General features: G+C 36.1%; 2 protein-coding genes across 2 annotated transcripts in view; one reads left to right on the top strand and one right to left on the bottom strand.

Annotated features, from left to right (window-relative positions):
• The window catches only part of LOC123929308 (40S ribosomal protein S24-like), a 576,828-nt gene that overhangs the window by 175,120 nt on the left and 375,646 nt on the right, over positions 1-26,062 (bottom strand). The gene's annotated exons all lie outside the window — the stretch shown is intronic.
• Positions 1-26,062, top strand: part of LOC123930068 — a 199,650-nt gene that overhangs the window by 159,362 nt on the left and 14,226 nt on the right. Inside the window, exons 52-68 of the mRNA XM_045986277.1 lie at positions 175-279; positions 1,264-1,320; positions 1,949-2,050; positions 4,857-4,961; positions 6,626-6,679; positions 8,697-8,750; positions 10,482-10,586; positions 11,432-11,485; positions 13,697-13,801; positions 17,213-17,266; positions 17,923-18,027; positions 18,610-18,663; positions 19,191-19,292; positions 19,805-19,858; positions 20,937-21,041; positions 21,797-21,850; positions 23,788-23,886. Of these exons, the coding sequence (XP_045842233.1) occupies positions 175-279; positions 1,264-1,320; positions 1,949-2,050; positions 4,857-4,961; positions 6,626-6,679; positions 8,697-8,750; positions 10,482-10,586; positions 11,432-11,485; positions 13,697-13,801; positions 17,213-17,266; positions 17,923-18,027; positions 18,610-18,663; positions 19,191-19,292; positions 19,805-19,858; positions 20,937-21,041; positions 21,797-21,850; positions 23,788-23,886 (1,368 nt within the window). The remainder of the gene's footprint in view (positions 1-174; positions 280-1,263; positions 1,321-1,948; positions 2,051-4,856; positions 4,962-6,625; positions 6,680-8,696; positions 8,751-10,481; positions 10,587-11,431; positions 11,486-13,696; positions 13,802-17,212; positions 17,267-17,922; positions 18,028-18,609; positions 18,664-19,190; positions 19,293-19,804; positions 19,859-20,936; positions 21,042-21,796; positions 21,851-23,787; positions 23,887-26,062) is intronic.

Genomic DNA, 26,062 nt, shown 5'->3' on the forward strand with positions numbered 1-26,062 from the left:
CTATGGTGAGTGCTGTGAAGCGTGTAAACCTGGTGATTCACAGACCTGTACCCCTGGGGATAAAAATACACTATATGTTTATAACAAAATTTAAAAATTTTTTAAAATTTTTTTAAAAAAGAACCTCTTATTTGGAGTTACATAATTTTCTTCATGGACTGTCTCTCTCCTTAGATGGGAAATTCAATGTCAACGACTTGAGTGCTATACTGGATAATATGGGAATCAAGATATCAGATAATGAACTTAAGGCTCTGACTAAAAATCTCCCTGCTGATGGTGAGCAAGTTTTCAGATACCATAGTTACATGTGGGAGAGTTTAAGAACCATAGCCAGTGGTCTGAGGGAAAGGGGCCTTAGGAATGGTAATCTACTCTGAAAATAATCAAGAAACTATAAATATCAGCAAAACAAGTAACCAGCATACAAGCAGGCATTTACCAAAATCAACATGAAAACATTGCACTTTGTATGTATGACTTTTATGCTCTTTACCCATCTTATGGTCACTAGAAAACAGTCTTCCACATTTTGAATAGAAGAATGCAGGCAACTTAGATGATGGTACTTCTGAATGTCTTCCAATTACTAACACATATGGGTTTGAAATATTATAAAACTCTAAATAAAATTTATATTATTGAAATGGTATATTTTTATATATGTTTTTCTTTCTAATATTAAGGAAGAAAATAAAAATTTCATAAATCAATATCCTAGAAAAATATTGTTCAGTAGATATTTCTTTTTTTTTTTGAATTTTTTTCCCATTTTATTTATTTTTTCAGCGTAACAGTATTCATTCTTTTTGCACAACACCCAGTGCTCCATGCAAAACGTGCCCTCCCCATTACCCACCACCTGTTCCCCCAACCTCCCACCCCTGACCCTTCAAAACCCTCAGGTTGCCCCATCCTCCTACCCCTGACCCTTCAAAACCCTCAGGTTGTTTTTCAGAGTCCATAGTCTCTTATGGTTCGCCTCCCCTCCCCAATGTCCATAGCCCGCTCCCCCTCTCCCAATCCCACCTCCCCCCAGCAACCCCCAGTTTGTTTTGTGAGATTAAGAGTCATTTATGGTTTGTATAAATGAAACAAGATGGGATTGGGAGGGAGATATTTCTTAAGTAAGCATATATAAGGCACTTAAGATAGTGCCTGTCACAAAGTTAATGAGAATTTATTATCTTTACTCCCGTGTTTTCTTTCACAGTATTTTATGAGTCTTTTTTTATCTCATGTGACTTTGATTTTCTCCTACAGTTGATAGGAAGATTTCACTAAAACGACCAATGAATGAAATGAAAGCCAATTTTACAGGTAAATGAGAAGTTAAGGTAAATCTAGGGTTTCAGCCCTTTATATTAGTTTTTTAAGTGGCATTTCTAGTATCTTACTAAATTCTGATGTTTCATTACTAAATACATTACTAAATTCTAAGTCCCCTTGGATTGGCATTAAGAAGTCTTCTGCAGTATAATACAAGACTATATGTTAATTTTAAATCCTAAGTTTTCTGTTGCTTATGTAACTAAAGGCTTCATGTCGCAACTGTTTAACTGAACATAATCTAGAAATGTATATGGTGAAGCTTAGAAGTGATTAAGATAATGTATTCACTGAAATTATCAATAATTCTCACCATAACAATCAGAAGGTTTTGAAGAATAATTTAGATACGAATCTACATTATCTTAATTCACTCAACAGATTTTATTCTGGAAGTTGTCTTTTCCAACTTTAGAAAAAACTCCCTCTAGTTTGTATTAAATATGGTATTTTATAAATACCATAAGTCATGCTCAATAGTTCTACAATTGAGACTATCTTCGCCTAACTCTTCATCTTGTAATTGGCATATCATTAAACTGCAGAGAGCTTGTTTTATAACTTGAGATACTCTGAGAGTACCTGAAGCTCATACATGTGCCATCCCCTCTCTTGAAAGGTGAGATTGATCCTAGTGACTTGAAAAATTTCCTGGGAAGCCTGGGGATTGAGCTCACAGATGAGGAAAAAGAGAAACTGCTGAAAACCCTGCCAGTTGATGGTGAGCTATCATAGAAGGGCCATGGTCTTTCGCGGGTCTTTAGGTCTGTGTAAACATCTCCAAATTCATTTCTGTTTATTTTCCTTCAAAAGTACAAGGAAAAAATATTAAATTGAGTTCTAAGGTATATAGCAACCTGCCTTAGAATTTATAATGGAAATTAAGTAACCCTTTAGACAAGAGTAGACATGAATAACTAAACATGTTGTTACTTGTCAAACCACTAATTTGTTTATAGCATGAGAAGGGAAAAGAGAGAGATTGGAGAGCCATGAAGAAAAGAATAAAGATAGGAAGCAGAAATAAAAAGAAAGGGAAGTTCTATATGATTTCACTCATATGTGGAATTTAAGAAACAGATGAGCATAGGGGAAAGGAAGGAAAAAATAGAATAAGATAAAAACAAAGAGAAAGGCAAACCATAAGAGATTCTTAACTATAAGAAACAAATTGAGGGTTGCTGGAGGGGGGGTTGGTGGGAGATGGGGTAACTGGGTGATGGGACGTAATGAGCACTGGGTGTTATATGCCACTGATGAATAACTAAATTCTACCCCTGAAACTAATAACACTGTATGTTAACTAAACTGAACTTAAATTTTAAAAGTTGAAAAAAAAAAGAGAGAAAGGTTGGCTATACTCATGTTTGAGCAAGTAGACTCACTCAGGTGCTGGAATAGGAAGGTTTGTCACCATGAAAGAAGTTTCTGATAATCAGCAAGGCCAGCACTCAGGAGGAAAAACTGGTATGAAAGAGTTGGAGAGAACAAGAAAAAACTAGAACCCATGAGGACAAACTAGAATTCATGTCTCTCTTGTTTCCCCTACCCTTAAGACTGTGAGTGACCTGAGAAAGAAACTGGCATCTCTCTCCAAGGAGATAGATATGTGCTTAGCCCAAGACTAGAAGTGGTGAGAGCCAGATCTGGATGCCTGGCTTCCACCCTATGCCAACAAGGTGATCCAGAAGATTAAGAACATTATCAGGGGCTGTAATGGCACCTGGAACCCGACACCAACATTTATGATTGATTGTAATATTTTTTGAGAGAGTGTGTGTGTGTGAGCCAGGGCAGGGATGTGGTGGGAAAGAGGAGCATAGGAAGGGGCAGGAAATCTTAAGCTCAGTCTCACAACCCTGAGATCATGACCTGAGGAGTGAGACCTTTAACTGACTGAGACACCCAGGGGCACCTGACACTGACCTTTAGAGTATAGGAACAGCTCCTTCACTTGTACCTTCCAAATCTCATGCAAAATTTTCTGTGGCACGCCAGAACTCTATAGGTGAGGGAAGTCCTAGAAATATAATTCCAGCTTAGCCAATTTGACACCGTCGCAGTCTACCATCATCTTCCCCTTGTCAACTTGGCATCCATATATATATATATATATATATATATATATATATATACTGTTTTTATTAGAAATTTAAGAGAGGCTAAAAGATATATATAGATAGATAGATATAAAAAATATATATATATATATTTTAAAATATATATAATATATATATATAATATATATATAATATATAATAATATATATATAATATATATAATATATATAATAATATATATAAAAGATATATATATCTATCTATATATATCTTTTAGCCTCTCTTAAATTTCTAATAAATATATAAATATATAAATAATTTCTAATAAAAACAGTAATCACAGTTTCTCATGCAACCAAAACTATGCTAACCCTCTTCTCAGAAGACATTTCAAAATCCCAGCTATCACTCTATCCATTTCTAGGTTATGTTCATTTTCTAATTGACTCACATTCTTCCTTGACATCCTATAATTTAAACAATGGTATAAGACTAACGACTGTTCGCAAATCTTCTGTTCACAAATCTCATGTAGATGCAGGGAAAATGGAGGAGGAGATAAAAAGAAAAGAATTGGTTAAATACTCATAACTATTACAGTCTTGTGCAGTCCTTTAGCAACTGGTCATGTGGATGTAGCTAGTATTTATCTTTCCTTTTGCATTTCCATTTCATATTGCTCTCTCTCTCACCAAGCACTTTAGCTGTTCCTACCTCCTTACCTGATAGGTGATCCTAAATTTTGTTCCTGAAGGATAAGGGCCATTGTCAGATCTGTCTGTATTGTATAGCATCATTTAATTTACAATTAGCTTTAATCACAGAACAAGGGGATACCAGCAGGTGTCCTAGATTCTAGACATATCTATCTCTATCCCCACTGTGTAGTAGCAGCAGCCCAGTTTCCTCTGACGGTCAGAATAAATCACTCCAACCAGTAAAGTCATCCCTTTCTTTACTTGTAGACACATAGGAACAGGAAGACAAAGTGGCTCAGATTCGGTTGTTTTTTTTTTTAAAGATTTTATTTATTTATTTATTTGACAGAGATCACAAGTAGGCAGAGAGGCAGGCAGAGAGAGAGAGAGAGAGAGAGGAAGGGGAGCAGGCTCCCCGCTGAGCAGAAAGCCCGATGCGGGGCTCGATCCCAGAACCCTGGGATCATGACCTGAGCCAAAGGCAGAGGCTTTAACCCAGGCGCCCCCAGATTCAGGTTTTTTTCTTCCTCAGTCAGTTGGCCATGGGATAGTCTTTTCTTTATCAACTTTGATGAATAATTGACATAAAACATATAGGTTTAAAGTATCCAGTATGATATTCGATACACTTATATATTGAAAAATGATTACCACATTCATCACCTCACCTTATAAAAACCAATAAATAGAATGTTGATATGCATGCAAAATTTTGGTATAATATACTTACATACTTTTTTCATAATTCCTACATTTACTCTTTCCTAAGGGGAGAAGGTTTGTACAAATGAGCTGGACAACACTCTAAAAAAATTGGGAATTGAGCTCACAGAAGAGGAACTTGCAAAGTTGTCAGAAAACCTAGAAGTTGATGGTGAGCATTACAGATATCTTCAGGGGCATCTTCTATTTTGCTTTATATCTGATGTGTTTAAAAATAGATTGATTTGACAGATGCATATTAGAGAAGTTGGAGGAGAGCCCAATTTTATTTTTTTAAGTTTTTAAATTTTAATTCCTATAAGGTTAACATACTATGCTATATTATTTCAAGTGTACAGTATAGTAATTCAATAATTCTATACATTACTCAGTGCTCATCATGACAGATGTACTCATCAAGCCCCATCATAAATTTCATCCATTCTCCCACCCACCTCCCCTCTGGTAACCACCAGTTTGTCCTCTACAGTTAAGAGTCTGTTTCTTGGTTTCCTGTAGGGCTGGTTCTTGGTTTGTCTCTCTCCCTTTTTTTTTTTTTTTTTTTTTGTTAATTTGTCTTGTTTCTTAAATACACAGATGAGTGAAATTGTATGGTATTTGTCTTTCTCTGAGTGATTTATTTCACTTAGCATATACTCTCTAGCTCAATCCATCATGTTGTTGCAAATGGCAAGATTGCATCCTTTTTTATGGATAAAAAATATTTGCCTCTGTGTGTGTGTGTGTGTGTATCACATCTTTATCTGATTCATTTATCTATGGATACTTGGAGGGGAGCCTAACTTTATTTTTTTTAAGATTTTATTTATTTATTTGACACAAACCCCAAGAGAGAGATCACAAGTAGGCGGAGCAGCAGGTAGAAGGAGAGGGAGAAGCAGGCTCTCTACTGAGCAAGGAGACTGATGTGGGTCTTGATCCTAGGACCCTGGGATCATGACCTAAGCTGAAGGCAGAGGTTTAACTGACTGAGCCACCCAGGTGCCCCTGGAGAGCCTGATTTTAAAGTCAGAGTAAATCTTGAATCATCATTATAATTAATCAAAGTAACATCACCTTTCCCTGTGCTTACCAAGAATTGCAGAGGGCACTGTCAGGATCTAATAGGCTAGGTCTAGATAATAAGAAAGCAAAATAATAAGGATTTGAAAATCTATTTATAGAGAAGTCAGCAGGCCCATTCTTCTATCTATCCTTCTATCTACTGAAATCTTCACTCTAAAATGAATTCAGAGATTCTTATCATAGTGCATGAGACATTCAGTCTCCATCTGGATATATCTGCTCTCATTTTCCTTCTGTTTAAGCCATGTTGAACTATTTGTAGTTTCACACACATAGCATGATGCCCCTCTACTTTTCCCTTTTCTCAGCTTCTCCATGTGAAGTTTTTTCCATCCCTCCATATTTTAGATCAGCTGCTCTCATACGTTAATATAGTCCATGCATTATCTCCTGCAGGAAGCAATCTTAAAACATACCGAGCTAGACTAATGGTCCCTTTCTCAGCTGTTTGTTGCTACGTGAAGTAAAGTTTCCAGAATACCTAGCCAACTCCAGTATCTTCAACTATGGCTTATAATGGCATCCAAAACACTAGGAAGAGCACAATTTTCCTGACCCGGTTTCTAAGATATAAGAGACCTTTGTATTAACAGAGATCATTTTAACTCCCTGAGATCCAGGCATTTAATAAATGGTCTCAGGTAAAATGAAAATATGGGGAATTTTTCATGGAATTGTTTCCACAAAATATATGTCTTACGATTGTGTTCTGTACTTCTGACATTATTTGCATTGTGCCTTTTTTGGTAGCTAATGGGATGGTTGATCTGAAAGAGGTGATGGATGAAGTCAAAGTTACTACAGGTAAGTGAGAAATTATCAATCCAAGACATTTAGTATTTACAGTAATTATATTTTATTATTGTCCCTCAATTGCCATCTAGTTATGGCATTTATTTTCTTATTCATTAAATTACTAGAAATTCATGTATTTTCTGCTATATTTTTTATTTATATATTTTGTTCTTTCTTTTAGAATAGCCAAATTCTTTTTTTCTTTTCTTTTTTTTTTTTTTCAGCTAAGGTCTTTTTTTTTTTTTTTCCATTTTATTTATTTTTTCAGCGTAACAGTATTCATTCTTTTTGCACAACACCCAGTGCTCCATGCAAAACGTGCCCTCCCCATTACCCACCACCTGTTCCCCCAACCTCCCACCCCTGACCCTTCAAGCTAGAACTTGTACAGGAATTCAGTAAAGTGTCAGGATATAAAATCAATGCACAGAAATCAGTTGCATTTCTGTACACCAACAACAAGACTGAAGAAAGAGAAATTAAGGAGTCAATCCCATTCACAATTGTACCCAAAACTATAAGATACCTAGGAATAAACCTAACCAAAGAGACTAAGAATCTATACACAGAAAATTATAAAGTACTCATGAAAGAAATTGAGGAAGACACAAAAAAAATGGAAAAATGTTCCATGCTCCTGGATTGGAAGAATAAATATCTTTTTTTCTTTTTTAATGAAGGGGTCCAGGTACTGGAATCTTTTTTTTTTTAATGTTATGTTAGTCACCATACAATATAGCCAAATTCTATATTAGTAAAATAACATATGAAGTAAAATTTTGTTGAAGACTGCAGAAAACTTATAAAAATGAGACTAACAGATCTTATCTTATTTGATATAATTATTTGAATAATTAATTTACAGTATTCTAGTTGAAAAGGCAGATATATAATGTAAGTTTCACTGGGTTCAGAGTTGCTTTACCATTGTCAATATGATTGTGACTACTTTTGTTAGCATTTAAAGATGAAATTCTTTTTTGTGAATGTCATAGTATACTTGGAGAAGTCTCATTGACCTTCGTTCTTTATTCTATACATATTCAAGCTGTGTAGCCATAGATTGATTTTTCCTATTTGGAATCATTAAATGATCCTTTAAATTGATATATGTCATGATGTCTGCCTTTTTTAAGGAGGGGAGGTTGATGCCAAAGATGTGAAAACTATTCTGAAAAACATGGGAATAGAATTCACAGATAAGGAACGTATGAAGCTGATGAAAAGTCTGCCTTTCAATGGTAAATATTTCAAATATTGATGTGGCCTTAAAGGGTTTTTAAAGTTCATTAACATACAATGTAATATTAGTTTCAGTTGTAGAATTTAGTGATTCAACACTTCCATACCCTCTGCTCATCACAAGGGCCCTCCTCAATCCTCATCACTTATTTCACCCATCTACCTACCCACCTCTCCTCTGGTGACCATCAGTTTGTTCTCTATAGTTAAGAGTCTGTTCCTTGGTTTTTTCCTCTCTTTTTTCCCCCATGTTCATTTGTTCTGTTTCCTTCTGAGCTCTTTTTTAAAACTCAAACTACCCCCATTTGCTAAGATGCAAAAATAAATAAATTTAAAAATTATACCCATCTCAAAATAATTTAAATGTTTACTTATTCCTGAGGGAATTTTCCATCTATGCAGTTTAACTTTCAGTTTTGGAATAAACATCCCAACATACTGACTCATACCATTGGAGGGAATAAATTTCTGAGGATACCCTTACCTTGTAGATAGCTACAGGCAATTGTGGGAAGTAAACAAGGGAAAGAGGGGTGTTAAACTGTGAGAGGATAAAAGGTGAGAGGTGCTGTTACCAAAAAAATTTGTGTATATTATAGGGCGCCTTGTGCGCTAAATTTTGGATAGACTTACCGTGTTATAATCTTTCCCTAATTTTCTCTCAAACTTTATATTAATGGGGGAAATTTCTAGAGTATATCACGAAAATCCCAGCTTTACTGAAATAATTTTAGTGAAAAGCCACATCATTTGACCATGACCTTAAATGTGCCCTTTTTTATAGATGATAACAAAGTCTTCAAGAACAGGTTGCTAGAAGGTGTGAAGTCTCTTAAAGGTGAGTGAGAAACATAATGAGAATACAAATGAATATGAGATCTTCATTTTATACTGTTTCTGAAATATGAATTTGTTGCCATCTGTCATATATACTGATTGCAAATGTATACTTTTTTAGAGCTCAATCTTTATTTTAGCAGATAATCTCATGTTTTATCTTGGAAGTAAAGCACCACACTTTCTTGTCATTTTCCAAATTTTCAGGAAGAAAAATATCAAATTTCAAGTTTGCATAGCAAAAAAATATAGAAAGGATTAGCAATGATTCAGGGAATTTAATAAATAGCAGAAAAAAACTAGACTGAGTTCATTCATCAAAAGTCAACCTACAATGTTGAGAACTAAAGAATATTTACCTCCAGTACCAAAATTCCCTGAGCATTTATTGAACACCATTTATTTTTTCTCCACCAGATTTTTTTTAATTCTCCAAGAAAATTGAGGCTAGCAAGAGTGATAGCCCTCAGCTTTCTATCCCCAATCCCTACCTTTACAGATATCTTTAAGCATACCCATCCTAGTATCAAAGGATGAGTGAAGAGTAGCTCTTCCTCTTCAAGACTTACCAGGATTGACTCCATTCTCTCCCATATCTTTAAGACTTCATCCCATTCACCATTTTCAACCTCTTCCTCAATGGACAAGCCTTCCTGTCAGCCTGTCTACATGCTCAGCATATCCCGTCCTATAAAATAAGCAAACTAAAACCCTTCATACCCCTCTTTGGTCACAACTCAATCTCTTTCTTCCCTTTCTCATTCACTTATTGAGAGACTTGTCCATACTCTGAGACTCTATTTCTTTTTTTTTTTTTCAGTATTTAAATTTATTTATTTTTTCAGCGTAACAGTATTCATTGTTTTTGCACAACACCCAGTGATCCATGCAATATGTGCCCTCCCTATTACCCACGACCTGTTCCCCCAACTTCCCACCCCCGACCCTTCAAAACCCTCAGGTTGTTTTTCAGAGTCCATAGTCTCTTATGGTTCGCCTCCCCTTCCAATTTTTTTTTTATAAACATATAATGTATTTTTATCCCCAGGGGTACAGGTCTGTGAATCACCATGTTTACACACTTCACAGCACTCACGATAGCACATACCCTGCCCAATGTCCATAACCCCCTCCCCCTCTCCCAACCCCACCTCCCCCCGGTAACCCCCAGTTTGTTTTGTGAGATTAAGAGTCATTTATGGTTTGTCTCCACCTTTTCAAACTAGTTTCAGTACTGAGTGCCCTTTAAAACCTTGTGTTTGTGTAGGCTGGTCCCCAAGACAAATCTCAAGGGAAGTAGCCTTAATTCGAACTTTGTAGTTGAGGGCTTAAAATATTTGGTCTCTGTGTTAAAATTGTTGAACATTAATTAATTTTTTTCACTTTATTTGTTTACTGGAGAGGTATATTTTACTAGCTAACGAGATATATTTTACTAGTGAACAATACAAGTGTATTGGCACCAAAGAAGTGGCAATTTTCCCAAATTATTCTTTTTTTTTATTATGTTCACTTTAGAGAAAATATTCTTTACTTTAGGTAAGTAGTCGACTTTGGGGGAATCCTTGAACAGGCTTTAGTGAGTATATAACCTGTCTGAAACAGTGTGCAAATTATATGAGTAATGATCTACTGCTTAAGAAATTCACAATGGGATATGTGTATCAAAAGAGTGTAAGCACTTCTCCTTTGGGGTCATTTAATATTCTTCATGGACTGTTATTTTTCTTAGGTGGGAAAGTCAATATCAACAACCTGGACACCGTTCTGAACAACCTGGGGATCAAGCTTGCAGATACAGAACTTAAAGATCTAGTTGAAAACATAGATGTTGGTGGTAAGGATGTTATCAGATACACCGGTTAACCGTGGAGAGAGTTTAGTTAAAAGAACATTCAAGGAAAGAAATGTCCTTTTCCATAAGGGGAAGGGAAGGCCCAAGAGCCAAGTGGTGATACAGCACAGCAATGACTAAAACACGGAGAATGTCATTTGAGTTGATGAGTATCCAGTTAACAAAGTCAAAATTGAAACAGATTTTTATATGTGTTATATGTGTGACTTTCATACTCTCTACAAGTATCATAGTAGTCTTTCCAGTTCTGAATACGAGAATGGAGCATTCTTTCAGCGCACTCACTTCTGAATAACTTCCTCTAACACAAATAAATTTGAGATATTATAGGCCAAATTGCAATGATGCAATTGTATAGTTTTCATGTTGGGCTGTTCTTCTCATTCATGCTAGTCTTAAAAACTGGAGAGAATAATAATCTAGAAAGTGTGTTCAAAAATATTTGTTAAGGGCACCTGGGTGGCTCAGTGGGTTAAGCCTCTGCCTTCAGCTCAGGTCATGATCTCAGGGTCCTGGGATCAAGCCCCACATTGGGCTCTCTGCTCAGTGGGGAGCCTGCCTCCCCCTCTCTCTCTGCCTGCCTCTCTGTCTACTTGTGATCTCTCTGTCAAATAAATAAATAAAATCTTTTTTAAAAATTGTTAAATAAACATGTAAAACAATTAGGATGAGGCCTGACACATAGAAGTGCAACTATTATAGTTGTTCCTATGTTTTTCCACAAACTTTGTATTGTATCTCATAATATGAGATCTATATGATATATGAGATCTATAACATATGAGATCTATAATATAATATACTGTGATTTTGATCTTCTTCTATAGTTGATGAAAAAATTCCTCTAGAAACACTGATGGAAAACATCACAGATTTTACAGGTGAGTGAAAAGTTACCATAAAATCAGGATTCCTATTATCTACATTAAATTTTATTTTTTTCTGATATTTCCTAGTACTCCATCATTGACTTATAAATTCTGGTATTTCTCTATATTTATTAATGGAGTATTTGTCTCTGATGTTTCGTGTATTGATATGAAATTATCTGTTTTTATAATGAAATTGCCATACTATCTCTTGCTTTCAAGTTCTGTAATCTCTGTTGTTTATGTCAATAATATAATTCAGTTCACCAGTGATTAATAACCACATATAGAATGACACAGAAAATCAGAATGGAGCCTAAAATTGATTGAGGTAATGTCTTCATTGTATTTATCATTTAATTCTTATTTTTTTAATTGAAATACTTTTTCAAAGAAAAATTCACTTAAGCATCTATTTTTTTAATCAATAGATCAAATTTTATTCTGAAAGCAGTCTGTCCCTAATTTTAGAAGAAACTTTCTTGCTCATATTAAGGAAATAAATTTGACCTAGCATCTACACTGATTTTGTTGTTGAAATGTTTTATTTTTACTTTATTCTTCAATCTGAAAATGAAGAGATGATATTAATTATCCTAAAATAATTTTTTCTTTTTTTTTCCATTTTATTTTTTCAGCGTAACAGTATTCATTCTTTTTGCACAACACCCAGTGCTCCATGCAAAACGTGCCCTCCCCATTACCCACCACCTGTTCCCCCAACCTCCCACCCCTGACCCTTCAAAACCCTCAGGTTGTTTTTCAGAGTCCATAGTCTCTTATGGTTCGCCTCGCCTCCCCAATGTCCATAGCCCGCTCCCCCTCTCCCAATCCCACCTCCCCCCAGCAACCCCCAGTTTGTTTTGTGAGATTAAGAGTCATTTATGGTTTGTCTCCCTCCCAATCCCATCTTGTTTCATTTATTCTTCTCCTATCCCCCTACCCCCCCATGTTGCTTCTCCATGTCCTCATATCAGGGAGATCATATGATAGTTGTCTTTCTCCGATTGACTTATTTCACTAAGCATGATACGCTCTAGTTCCATCCACGTCGTCGCAAATGGCAAGATTTCATTTCTTTTGATGGCTGCATAGTATTCCATTGTGTATATATACCACATCTTCTTTATCCATTCATCTGTTGATGGACATCTAGGTTCTTTCCATAGTCTGGCTATTGTAGACATTGCTGCTATAAACATTCGGGTACACGTGCCCCTTCGGATCACTATGTTTGTATCTTTAGGGTAAATACCCAGTAGTGCAATTGCTGGGTCATAGGGTAGTTCTATTTTCAACATTTTGAGGAACCTCCATGCTGTTTTCCAGAGTGGTTGCACCAGCTTGCATTCCCACCAACAGTGGAGGAGGGTTCCCCTTTCTCCACATCCTCTCCAGCATCTGTCATTTCCTGACTTGTTCATTTTAGCCATTCTGACTGGTGTGAGGTGATATCTCATTGTGGTTTTGATTTGTATTTCCCTGATGCCGAGTGACGTGGAGCACTTTTTCATGTGTCTGTTGGCCATCTGGATGTCTTCTTTGCAGAAATGTCTGTTCATGTCCTCTGCCCATTTCTTGATTGGATTGTTTGTTCTTTGGGTGTTGAGTTTGCTAAGTTCCTTATAGATTTTGGATACTAGCCCTTTATCTGATATGTCGTTTGCAAATATCTTCTCCCATTCTGTCAGTTGTCTTTTGGTTTTGTTAACTGTTTCCTTTGCTGTGCAAAAGCTTTTGATCTTGATGAAATCCCAATAGTTCATTTTTGCCCTCGCTTCCCTTGCCTTTGCCGTTGTTCCTAGGAAGATGTTGCTACGGCTGAGGTCGAAGAGGTTGCTGCCTGCATTCTCCTCAAGGATTTTGATGGATTTCTTTCTCACATTGAGGTCCTTCATCCATTTGGAGTCTATTTTCGTGTGTGGTGTAAGAAAGTGGTCCAATTTCATTTTTCTGCATGTGGCTGTCCAATTTTCCCAGCACCATTTATTGAAGAGGCTGTCTTTTTTCCATTGGACATTCTTTCCTGCTTTGTCAAAGATTAGTTGACCATAGAGTTGAGGGTCGATTTCTGGGCTCTCTATTCTGTTCCACTGATCTATGTGTCTGTTTTTGTGCCAGTACCATGCTGTCTTGATGATGACAGCTAAAAAATAATTTTTCGTTAGAAATAATTACTGTTATGTGAAATGAATGTGTGTACCAAATTTCCTATTTTCAAAGGTGAGAAGATTGAGTCAAGTAATCTAAAAAATGTTCTGGGAAATCTGGGAATTGAGTTTGCAGATAAGGAACTAGAGGAGATGCTGAAAATACTGCCAATTGATGGTGAGTCATACAAGTGACTGTGGAAGCTTCCTTGGAACTTAAGATTTTTGTGGATCTGCATAAAACTTTTTAATTTCTTCTAAAACATGATAGAACGTTTTTTAAAAACTAAAATGTAAGCTACATATAAAAACTGTAAATGTCATTTAAAGTTTATTTTAGAAGCCAAGCAATTCCTCAGATGTAAGTTGCCATCAGAACTAACAAATGTCTGCTGTTGCCCTTCAGGGCTTATACCAGAAGAAGGAAAAAGAAAGAGATAAGAGAGCAGTGGAAGAAATTAAAGATAAAATAATTAAAAAGAAAGGGAAGATATTTATACAGTATAGTAAGCCCACTCAAGAGGACAAGTTTATCATATCGAAAAAGGCTTCTCTTCCTCAATTTCATTGTTACATAAAGATGAAAATTTGGAGTAAAACATTTTTAATAGAATTACTGAGACATCATCCACGTATCATACAATTAACCCAATAAAGTATACAACTCAGTGAATTCTAATGTATTCACAAAATCGTGCCTTCCTCACCACAAACAACTTTAGAACACTTTTATTATCCCAGAAAGATACCCCAGACCCACTGACAGTCACTTTCCAATTTCTCCATGCCCCTCAGCTCTGAGCAATGACTATTTTCTATCTCTATCCATTTTCTTGTTCTGAATGTTCCACATAAATAGAATCATACAATATGTGGTGTTTCGTGACTAGTTTCACTTAGCAACAGTGGTTTCAAGGTTCATCCCAATCCTGTTACGTATTCTCAGTACAAGTGACCCTTGAACAACACGGGAGCTAGGAGCACTGATCCCTGAGCAGACGAAAATCTGTATATAACTTTTGACTCTCCAAAAACTTAACTACTAATTGCCTTCTGCTCACCAGAAGCCTTACAGACAACATAAACAGTCCACTGATATATGTTTTGTATGCTGTATGTATTATATATTCTTACAGTAGGTAAGCTAGAGAAAAGAAAGTGTTATTAAGAAAATCATAAGGAAGACAGGTGCCTGGGTAACCCAGTCTGTTAAACCTCTGACTCTTGATTACAAGCTCAGGTCACGAGCTGACATTCAGCTCCATGCTCAGCACAGAGCCTGCTTGAGATTCTCTCCCTTTCCCTCTACCCTTTCCCCCTTCCCCTGCTCACGCACTCTCTCTCTTTCTCTCTCTAAATAAATAAAAATCTTAAAGAAAGAAAGAAAGAAATAGAAGGAGGGAGGGAGGGTAGGAAAGGAAAGGAAGAGAAGAAAAGGAAGGAAGGGAAGAAAGAAATTAATTGTAAGGAAGAGAAAATACACTTACATTTACATTTACAGCATTGCAAACACTCCATGCAGGGTTCAAACCCCTGTTTCAAAGGTCAGCTGTGCTTTGTTTGTTTTCACAGCTGAATAATATGCTATGTATGGACATACTACATATTATCTATCCATTCTTGGGTTGATGGATATTTGGATGGTTTCCACATTTTAGCTATTATGAATAATACTCCTCTGAACATTCATGTACAAGTTTTTACATGGATACATATTTTCTTTTGTCTTGGGTATATAACTTAAGAGTGAAATTGTTGGGTCATATGGCAACTCTATGTTGAACCATTTGAGGAAACTAGGCTGTTTTCCAGAGTGGCTGCCCTACTTTACATTTCTACCAGCAGTCCATCAGTGTTCCAATTTCTCCACATCCTAGTCAACACTTGTTATCTGTCCTTTGATTACATCATAGTGAGTGTGAGGTTGTATCTTATTCTGGTTTCAATTTCCCTGATGGCTAATGATGTTAAGCATCTTTTCATGTGTATATTAGATAAATATATGTCTCCCTTGGAGAAAAATCTATTCATATCCCTTGTCCATTTTTAAATTGGTGTCTTTTTATTATTGACTCATAGAAGTTCTTTATATAGTCTCGATATAAGTCCCTTATGTTTTCTAGCTACAAGTTCCTTATAAGATATATGATTGCAAAAGATTTCTCCTGTTCTGTGAATTATATTTTTACTTTCTTGATAGTGTTCCTTTATGTGCAGAAGTTTTTAATTTTGTTGATGTCCAGATTATAATTTTTTTCTTTTGTTGCTTGTGCTTTGGGTGTCATATATTTAAAAAAAAACATTGTCTAACCTAAGGTTAAGAAAACTTACAGCTGTTTTCTTCTAATATTTTTATATTAACACTTATAATTAGGTTTTTGATCCACTTTCGGTTAATTTTTTATTTTTATTTTTTTACAGAGAGTTGAGCAGGGGCAGAGGGAGAGAGAGAGAGAGAGAATCCCAAGCAGGTTCTATACCCAGCATAGAACCTTATGCAGAGCTCAATCTCATGACCTTGAGATCACAGCCCAAACCAAAATCAAGAGTCACACACTTAGCTGACTGAGCCACCCAACTTCCCCATCTTGAGCTAATTTTTGTATATAGTGTGAGATAGGGATCCAAAAGAATATTCTCTTTGCACATGAATACCCAGTTGTCCCAGTACCATTTGTTGAAAAGCCCGTTCTTACTTCACTGAATGGTGCTAGTACCCTTGTCAAAAATCAATTGACCATAAATTGGAAGGTTTATTTCTGGATTCTAAATTCTATTCCATTGATCTATATATCCACTTGTTTTTATGCCATTATCCCACAGTCTTGATTACTGTACTTTTGTAGTTTTTAAAATGAAAAGTGTGTGGGGTGCCTAGATGGCTCCAGTGATTAAGTGTCCAACAATTGGTTTCAGCTCAGGTCTTGATCTCATGGGTTGTGGGATTGAGCCCTATACGCTCAGCAGGAAGACTGCTTAAGATTCTCTCCCTCTGCCCTGTCCCTCACCCCCATGAACATTCACAAGCAAGCATTCTCGCTTTCTCAAATAAATCAATAAATCTTTAAATTGAAAAAGTGTGAGGCCCCCACTTCTTTTTTCCTCTTCAAGATTATTTTTGCTATTTGGGGCCCCAGCTTTACCATATGAATATTAGGATCAGCTCATTAATTTCTGCAAACAAACCAGCTAGAATTTTTTATAAGATTGCATTGATTCCATGGATCAATTTGGAGAGTAGTGCCATATTCACAATATTAAGTCTTCCAATCCATAAACTTAGGTGTCTTTTCATTGCTTTAGATCTTCTTTAATTTCTTTCTACAATGTTTTATAATTTCCAGAATATAAGTTCTGTACTTTTGTTAAAATGATTCTTAAGCATTTTACTCTTTTTGATGCTCTTATAAATGGAATTGCTTTCTTAGTTTCCTTTTTGGTTTGCTCATTGCAACAGTATAGATATACAATCAATTTTTGTATATTGATAAAAGACTAGATTTTATGTTTCCAAAATGACTCTACTTGTGCTATTTTTGTGAATCTCATATTCATTTTACCATTACATGAATTCTGACTTTTCTTACAGCCAATGGAAAGTTATATCGTAATAGGTTACTGAAGGCTATGAAGTCTCCTAAAAGTAAGTAAGAAACAAAATTATAAGGCATATTATCTGGATTCTCCAGATAAATCATCTAAGCATAAACCTTGGCCCTCTTTAAGTTTTCATTTATGATTCTTTCAGCATAACTACATTTTATCTGCTGTTAATATGCACTCTCTCTTGGCAGGCAGTCCAGTATCATCTTAGATTTTTTTCAACTCTTTCTCAAAAAGAAAAATCAATCCTATCAAATACAAACAAACAAAAAACTCTGATCATTTTCAAAGAGCAATGGTCAGCTACAATGATACCTAATATGTCAAATCAGTAAACAAAAATAACCCTACTTTTTGTGCTGAGTAATTAAGTTAGTGGCCTGTAGTTCTATTTGTTCAAGCCCCTTAACCCCATTTTATTATGTAGGCTTGTCAACAAGAATAGACTAAAGGAAAAACAATTCTAATTCTGACTCTCTCTTGACTTTCTCTTTGGGTCTTCAAGTGGACAGGTCTATTTGGGGTTTTAGTCTTGTTGAAATGTAACCATAACAGAGGCATGAAATATATTTTATGTTTTGTCTCTTTTGTTTTAATAATATGTGGTCATTAAAGTTAATAGTTTTACTATTTTTTTAAATTTTGCAATATATACCCTTTTTTTCCCAAATGTTGCTTCACTGTCTCTTTCCTAAGGTGGGAAGATGAAAACTAATAATCTCCATACTAATTTGGAAAATATGGGAATGAGGCTCACAGAGGAGGAGTTTGCTGAACTGTCAGGACAACTACAAGTTGATGGTGAGCCCAAGAGATAGCACGAGGGCATCTGGTTATCCTCTACTTACAGGAATGCCCATTAAAATTAGGATATAAGTCAAATTTAGCTGGAATTTATTATACTATATGAATAATTTATATCTTTTTTTTATTTATTTTTTTTTTAATTTTTTCAGCGTAACAGTATTCATTCTTTTTGCACAATACCCAGTGCTGCATGCAAAACGTGCCCTCCCCATTACCCACCACCTGTTCCCCCAACCTCCCACCCTTGACCCTTCAAAACCCTCAGGTTGCCCCAACCTCCCACCCCTGACCCTTCAAAACCCTCAGGTTGTTTTTCAGAGTCCATAGTCTCTTATGGTTCGCCTCCCCTCCCCAATGTCCATAGCCCGCTCCCCCTCTCCCAATCCCACCTCCCCCCAGCAACCCCCAGTTTGTTTTGTGAGATTAAGAGTCATTTATGGTTTGTCTCCCTCCCAATCCCATCTTGTTTCATTTATTCTTCTCCTTTCCCCCTACCCCCCCATGTTGCTTCTCCATAATTTATATCTTTTTCTAAGCTCATGTCACTGATTATATGTCTCTTTTGGACTTATATAGCAAATGGGAATGTTGATCTGCCTAACTTGATGGGAGCAGTGAAAGCTATTACAGGTGAGTACAAAGTCCCTATAAACCTAGAATTCCTATTGGAACAGTAACTACATTTACCATTCACCTTAACTGCCATGTTGATTCTGTTACTATACTCCTTATTGTAAGTATTTGCCCAGAGTTGGACTTTGTGGTTTTAGTTTTTATGACTTGGCAGAAAGACCCATCTTCTCTAAAAAAAAATTTAAACGGTAATGGAGCTGTTGTGTACCCCGACTGTGTCAAGGTCAGTATCCTGGGGCTGACGCTGTACTGTGGCTTTACAAGATAATGCCGGAGGGGAAAACAGAGGACGTGGGAAATCCCCATCACGTCTCGCAACTGCACGTGAACCTACAGTTACCTCAAGATACGTTCAGTGGAAGAAGAGTTAGTGGCCACAGAAATGCCTTTGAATTAAAATGCTAGATGACTAACATGAATTCCAGACAATAAAAACCGATTTCTCAAGGAAAAAAAAAAAAATAATAATAATAATATTTTTAGTCACTCAATTTTCCTCACAGGCCTTTCTCTTTCTGATTAAGGGAAGGTTGATATCAAGAACCTGGAAACCGTTGTAGGCAACATGGGAATCGACCTCACTGACAAGGAACTGGAAGATCTGAAACAAAATCTGCCCGTCGGTGGTGAGCATATGAGATACTGTTGGATTTTGAGGTTTCGATTTTATGTACCTTTTAGCAATGAGAGGAATGGAATAAGGAAAGTTTTTATGCAGAAGATGTCAAGATTGGAGATGAGGCAATGACACTGACAAAGACGCTGGGAACGGAGTACGTGGACACAGGTGGCGTGGTCACTGGAAGAGTCTTCCCAATTCCAAGAACAAGAAAGCCACTTTTGAATTCTGTCTTTTCATCGTCAAATTCGAGTTGGTATTGTATGAAATAGAAAGTCAAATTTACATTTTTGAAATAAGTATATCTTTAATATTTTAAATTTTTTTCTACTCTATGCTCATAACATATGCTGAGATTGAATGACAATTTGAAGTGCTTAATAAGATGCCCAGGACACTTCAGTGCTATTATAATGTGAAGGGGAGGAGTTATGTTTTACATCATTGTGTTTTACATATATACATGTATGTGTGTTTTACATCATTTTATGAGCTTCAAGTTATGGTTTTTTGTTACAGGTGATAATAAAGTTGCTTTGGAAATTTTGAAGGATAAAGTGAAAGCTTTTACAGGTAAGAATTTGTTATAAATGATTTGTAATAAATCATGATTTACATTAAAAATTTTAATAACATGTTCTCAAACTGGCTTACAAATTCACAGATTTTCAGTATTCATTTTTTTTAAATATTTTATTTATTTATTTGACAGCGAGAGAGAGAGAGAGATCACAAATAGGCAGAGAGAGAGAGGGAAGCAGGCTCCCTGCCGAGCAGAGAGCCCGATGTGGAATTCGATCCCAGGACTCTGAGATCATGACCCGAGCCGAAGGCAGCGGCTTAACCCACTGAGCCACCCAGGCGCCCCAGTATTCATTTTAATAAATATTTGCATCTACTGATCAATAGCTTAATCTAACATGATCTTAGTTTATAAGTAAAACAAAAAGGTAACTTCTGCATAATAAGTCTTATACTCTGATCTTCTTTTTTTTCAATGAAAGTATCTGGCTGGTACTTACAGACCAAAAACTAGATGGACACAGTAAAAGTAGAGCGGAACATTAAAAATAATAAGTCCATTGCCGCCAACTAATCACATAGTTTTAACAAAATAAAGTAAAATATGTCATTGTTTGTTAATTGTGTATGATATTATACTGTCTCTTGACCTTATTTTTAGGTAACTATATGATTAGATTTGCTTCTGCACTATGTAGTATTATTCTCAGTATCAGGAATATATCCTGTTCACTATCTTTTTGAAAGACATTATTTATTTATTTGAGAGGGGGGAAAGAGTACAAGCAGGGAGAGGGGCAGAGGAGAGAGGGAAGCAAACTCCCTGCTGAGCATGAAGCCCAATGTAGGGCTCGATCCCAGGACCTCAGGAACATGATCTGAGCTGAAGGCAAACACTTAACTGACTGAGCCACCCAGCTACCCCTTCCTGTTTAGTATTACTAAGGGACAAATTCTATTTTTTATTTACCATTTGACTCTTTCTATCAGGAAATCTTTCACTCTGCATTTCCTTCTCATTCTGGTATTAGAGAAAAGACTAGAGCAGCAGAAGTGTATGTCTAGATGATTTAAAATAATTAGATTGTCCCTTCATATTTTAACCTACAACTATTCCATCTTTTCAAAGGAGAAAAGATTGATGCCAGTGACCTACAAAATATTCTGAAAGACATGGGGATTGAGCTTACAGATAAGGAGCACAAGCACCTGCTGAAAACACTGCCCATTGATGGTAAGTAAATGCCACATAAATGCCAACTTGCCATCCAGGGAACTTGATTTTATGGGTCAATGCGACCCATTCTCAATCTTTTAATAATACAGTTTTGCCTTAAAAATGCCTTAGATTGATAGAAATTCTGTCATTACCTCTTCGAACACAATTTTAGATTCATCATTATATTGCCATATAATTGTCCAAGTGACTAATACTTCCCCTTCAGATTAGCCACAGTTTTTCAATCAGAGCAATGAAAAATCAGAAGGAGAAATAGGACAACAGTGGAATAAAAAGAAAGACATGGGCACCTGAGTGGCTCAGTTGGTTAAGCTACTGCCTTCGGCTCAGGTCATGATCCTGGAGTCCCCGGATGGAGTCCCACATCAGGCTCCCTGCCCAGCAGGGAGTCTGCTTCTCCCTCTGACCCTCCCCCTTCTCATGCTCTCTCTCTTTCTCCCTCTCTCTCTCATTCTCTCTCTCTCTCAAATAAATAAAAAATCTGGAAAAAAAGAAAGACACAGTTTAATGTATTTTTTAGAATTGCACCATGAGAGAGTTCAATAAATGTCTCTAATTCCAAAGAGTTGGTATGTTTGTTACTATGGAAAACACTTATATTTTTAAATGTCCATATTGTATAACTATAAAATAGGTTAATTTTTAAAACAAATCATTGAAATGTACCTTCTGTAGTCATATAATTTATAATGATTTGGTGACTCTTCATATCAGTTTTCTAGAGATCTGAACTGTGCCTTTTCTTACAGCTCATGAAAAGGTGTTTCAGAACAGGTTGCTGAAGGGTGTGAAATATAATAAAAGTGAGTAAGAAGCACAAAGAGAAGACATATGAAATATCCTTAAGCCTTAAATTTTTAAAATTTTATTTAAATTTAAGTTAGTTAAGATATAGTATTGGTTTCAGGAGTAGAATTTAGTGATTCATCACTTACATACAATACCCAGTGCTCATCCCGACAAGTGCCCTCCTTAATCCCCATCACCTGTCAAGCCCTTTCCCCACCCACCTACCCTCCAGCACCCCTCAGTTGGTTCTCTATAATTAAGAGTCTCTTATGGTTTGCCTCCCTCTCTGTTATTTTACTTTTCTTCCCTTCTTCCATGTTCATCTGTTTTGTTTCTTAATTCTACATATGAGTAAAATCATATTGTATTTGTCTTTCTCTGACTTATTTCATTTAGCGTAATATGCTCTAGTTCCATCCACATCATTGCAAATGGCAAGATTTCTTTCTTTTTGATGGCTGAGTAATATTTCACTGTGTGTGTGTGTGTGTGTGTGTGTGTGTGTGTGTGTGTGTACCACATCTTTAACCATTCATCAGTTGAAGGACATTTGGGCTCTCTCTGTAGTTATCATTAAATTTATACCGATAGATTATAACACATTTTGCTGCTTGTATCACATCTGTGTTTTTCCTGGTAATAACCCTTACTTTGTCTTAGATGAAAGTTTTCTATTGGGTTGCATTTTTCAGGCTTTCTCTGGAGAAACATATGAACAGAAATAAAGATGGAAGGAAAGATAGGAGGAGAGAAGAAAGAAAGGAAGGAAGGAAGTGGGGAGGAAGGAGGAAGGTGGGATGCAGAGAGGAAGGTTTAACATTTATTCCAAAATGTGAGCAGGAGCAGAGAAAATAATCTGAGAGTAAGAGTTTAGGAAACAAATACGATCTCTATTTCTGTGTGGGGATTATCGTTCAGTGCTGTTCAGCTACAGCTACGCAGCCCTGTCCCACCTCACATTGTCCTGGGCCTGTATGTCTAACACTGGAGGAAACAAGTTCTAATTCTAACTTTTAATTCTTTAAATTGCAATTCTGCTTGTAAGGAATCATGCAAATCTATTGTGGTTTTGTTCTTTGCCTGAAAATTTTTGCAGTTATACCAGATTAGGAAGTCATTCTCTTTCAGCATGTGTATTCATGTAACAGTAAACAACTATTACTATCTTAAAGAGGTGTTTATACCCCCATGTTCCTTGCAGCATTATTTACAATACTCAAGACACAGAAACAATGTATCTATGGACAGATGAATGAATAAAGAAAATGGGAGATACACACACACATATGCACACACACATATTTCTATAATAGAATATTACTCAGCTGTGAAAAAGAAGGAAGTCTTGCCATTTACAACAACATGGATGAATCTTGAGGACACTATGCTAAGTGAAATAAGTCAAACAGAAAAAAACAGTATGATATGATACTCTATGATTTCACTTATATCTGGAATCCAGAAAAAAAACAAACAAACCCAGAACTGATTGATAGTTGCCAGAGGCAAAGGAATGGGGAAGGGAATGGGTGAAGATGATCAAAGAATATAAACCGCCAACAATAAGAGGAGTAAATTCTGGAGATATAATGTACAACATGTACAACATGGTGACTGTAGTTGACAATACTATATTGTATTTGTGGAAATTGCTTAAAGAGTAAATCTTAACTACACACACACACACACACACACACACACACACACACAATGTAACTGTGAGATGATGAATGTGTTAACTAACCTTATTGTGGTAACCATTTTGCAATATACGTATATCAAATCATTACATTGTATACCTTAAATTTATACAATTTTATATGTCAGTTCTATCTCATGAAGCTGGGGGAAACAGTATTGCCTGTTAGTTGAAGATAATAATATGTGCTTGTGCATTTTTCTAAATATTTATAATCATTCCATTTTTTCCCTTTCCTTTCATGTTTTCAAGGAGGGAAGGTTGATGTAAATAATCTGGATCCTGTTTTAGAAGCCTTGGAGGTCAAGCTTACAGAACAGGAACTCAATCTGTTAAAGGATCTTCTGAGTGGTGAGCCCTATGGAAAACACTGTGCTTTTAAAAGATGTTGAGCTTGCAGGATTAACTGTGACTGTTTCAAATGTTTAAATTATTTGTTGCCTGAAGCCACGTGAATAGCTTTTACAAGAACTCAGGGGGCAAAAAGGCCGCTTATTTTTGTTGATTTAAAATAATCTGTTTCTTTCTACATCTCAGGGTAAAGACAGGTACTAGTAAGAAGGGGAGGGATTACTGTTGTCTGGTTTTACAAAAATAGGATCTGTAATGTATTTTTTCTCACTGTTCCATATATCTCTGACATCAACCCAGGTTATAACCCAATCCATTCACCCATTCCTCATTTCTCTGTTCATGGATTTGAGATGGCTTTATTTTGTGGTCACTATAACAAGTTAACAGAAAAATATGTATAGTATTATTAATTTTGAAAAAATATATATAGTATACCTTTATAAACACAAGGAAAGTCTGGAAGGATATACACAAAACTGTTAGTAATGGTGAGGAATAGTCATGAAACTGAGGAGAGGTAAAAGAAGGGACATTTACCTTTTCTTCAAACGCTTGTATATTTTTTAATTTGTTACACAAAGTATATTTTAAAATTCTAACTTTTTAATCTCAATTTATTTTGCTTTTAATTAAAGATGAATGCAAATGGTCTGGTAAAATGATAAGATTTGGGCTGTGTTCTTATCCACCAATTAGGTTTCAGGAATCACTAAGTTGACCACTTAAGTAATTAGCTCCTCTCTAAAATCCCGCACTGCTTAACACAGCAGTGCCCATTTCATCAACACATGGTACCACAAGATAATACTCCTTATGAACCTTGAGAAACATGCATCATTTCATGAACTAAGTAAAAGTAACATTGAAGGACTGCCCAAATCACACAAAGCCATGAAAAAATGTGGACCTGGCAGAGTTATAACATTTAATAATTCAAGAAAAAAATTCTACATGAATAATAATGAGATAGGACATTCAACATACAAAATATGGATTTCAAAAGATTTAAAGGAACCCTTAGGAAAAAGTCAATCATTTCCGTAAAGGTTATTTTTCTATGTATGTTTTGTTTCAAAGTTCAAAAGGATACTGTAGTGTACGATTACCTAACTTTCTCAGAAAAAAAATCTCAACACACTTTTAGAAGTCAGTGTTGCTTCATTGCTTCTCCTAAGAATTATTTTACAGCCTGTAGAATAACTATTGGAATAGCTATAATTACAACCTGAATTTTCTTAAATATTAGATAAGATAAACTTGTTTTCACAATTTTCATTTTTATTATTTAATACAACACTTTAAGGTCACTTTTATTCATTATTTACTATTAAATCTTGGTCTTCATTGAATGAATTTATTTGCTTTGGTCATCTTCTGGAACACTAAATCTTAAATTAAAAGGACTTCTATAAAAAAAGAAAAGGCTAAAATTAACAAGTCAGGAAATGACAGATGCTGGAGAGGATGTGGAGAAAGGGGAACCCTCCTCCACTGTTGGTGGGAATGCAAGCTGGTGCAACCACTCTGGAAAACAGCATGGAGGTTCCTCAAAATGTTGAAAATAGAACTACCCTATGACCCAGCAATTGCACTACTGGGTATTTACCCTAAAGATACAAACATAGTGATCCGAAGGGGCACGTGTACCCGAATGTTTATAGCAGCAATGTCTACAATAGCCAGACTATGGAAAGAACCTAGATGTCCATCAACAGATGAATGGATAAAGAAGATGTGGTATATATACACAATGGAATACTATGCAGCCATCAAAAGAAATGAAATCTTGCCATTTGCGACGACGTGGATGGAACTAGAGCGTATCATGCTTAGTGAAATAAGTCAATCGGAGAAAGACAACTATCATATGATCTCCCTGATATGAGGACATGGAGAAGCAACATGGGGGGGTAGGGGGATAGGAGAAGAATAAATGAAACAAGATGGGATTGGGAGGGAGACAAACCATAAATGACTCTTAATCTCACAAAACAAACTGGGGGTTGCTGGGGGGAGGTGGGATTGGGAGAGGGGGAGCGGGCTATGGACATTGGGGAGGGGAGGCGAACCATAAGAGACTATGGACTCTGAAAAACAACCTGAGGGTTTTGAAGGGTCAGGGGTGGGAGGTTGGGGGAACAGGTGGTGGGTGATGGGGAGGGCATGTTTTGCA

This window comes from Meles meles, chromosome 18 (genome assembly GCF_922984935.1).
Source record: "Meles meles chromosome 18, mMelMel3.1 paternal haplotype, whole genome shotgun sequence".
Lineage (NCBI taxonomy): Eukaryota > Metazoa > Chordata > Mammalia > Carnivora > Mustelidae > Meles > Meles meles.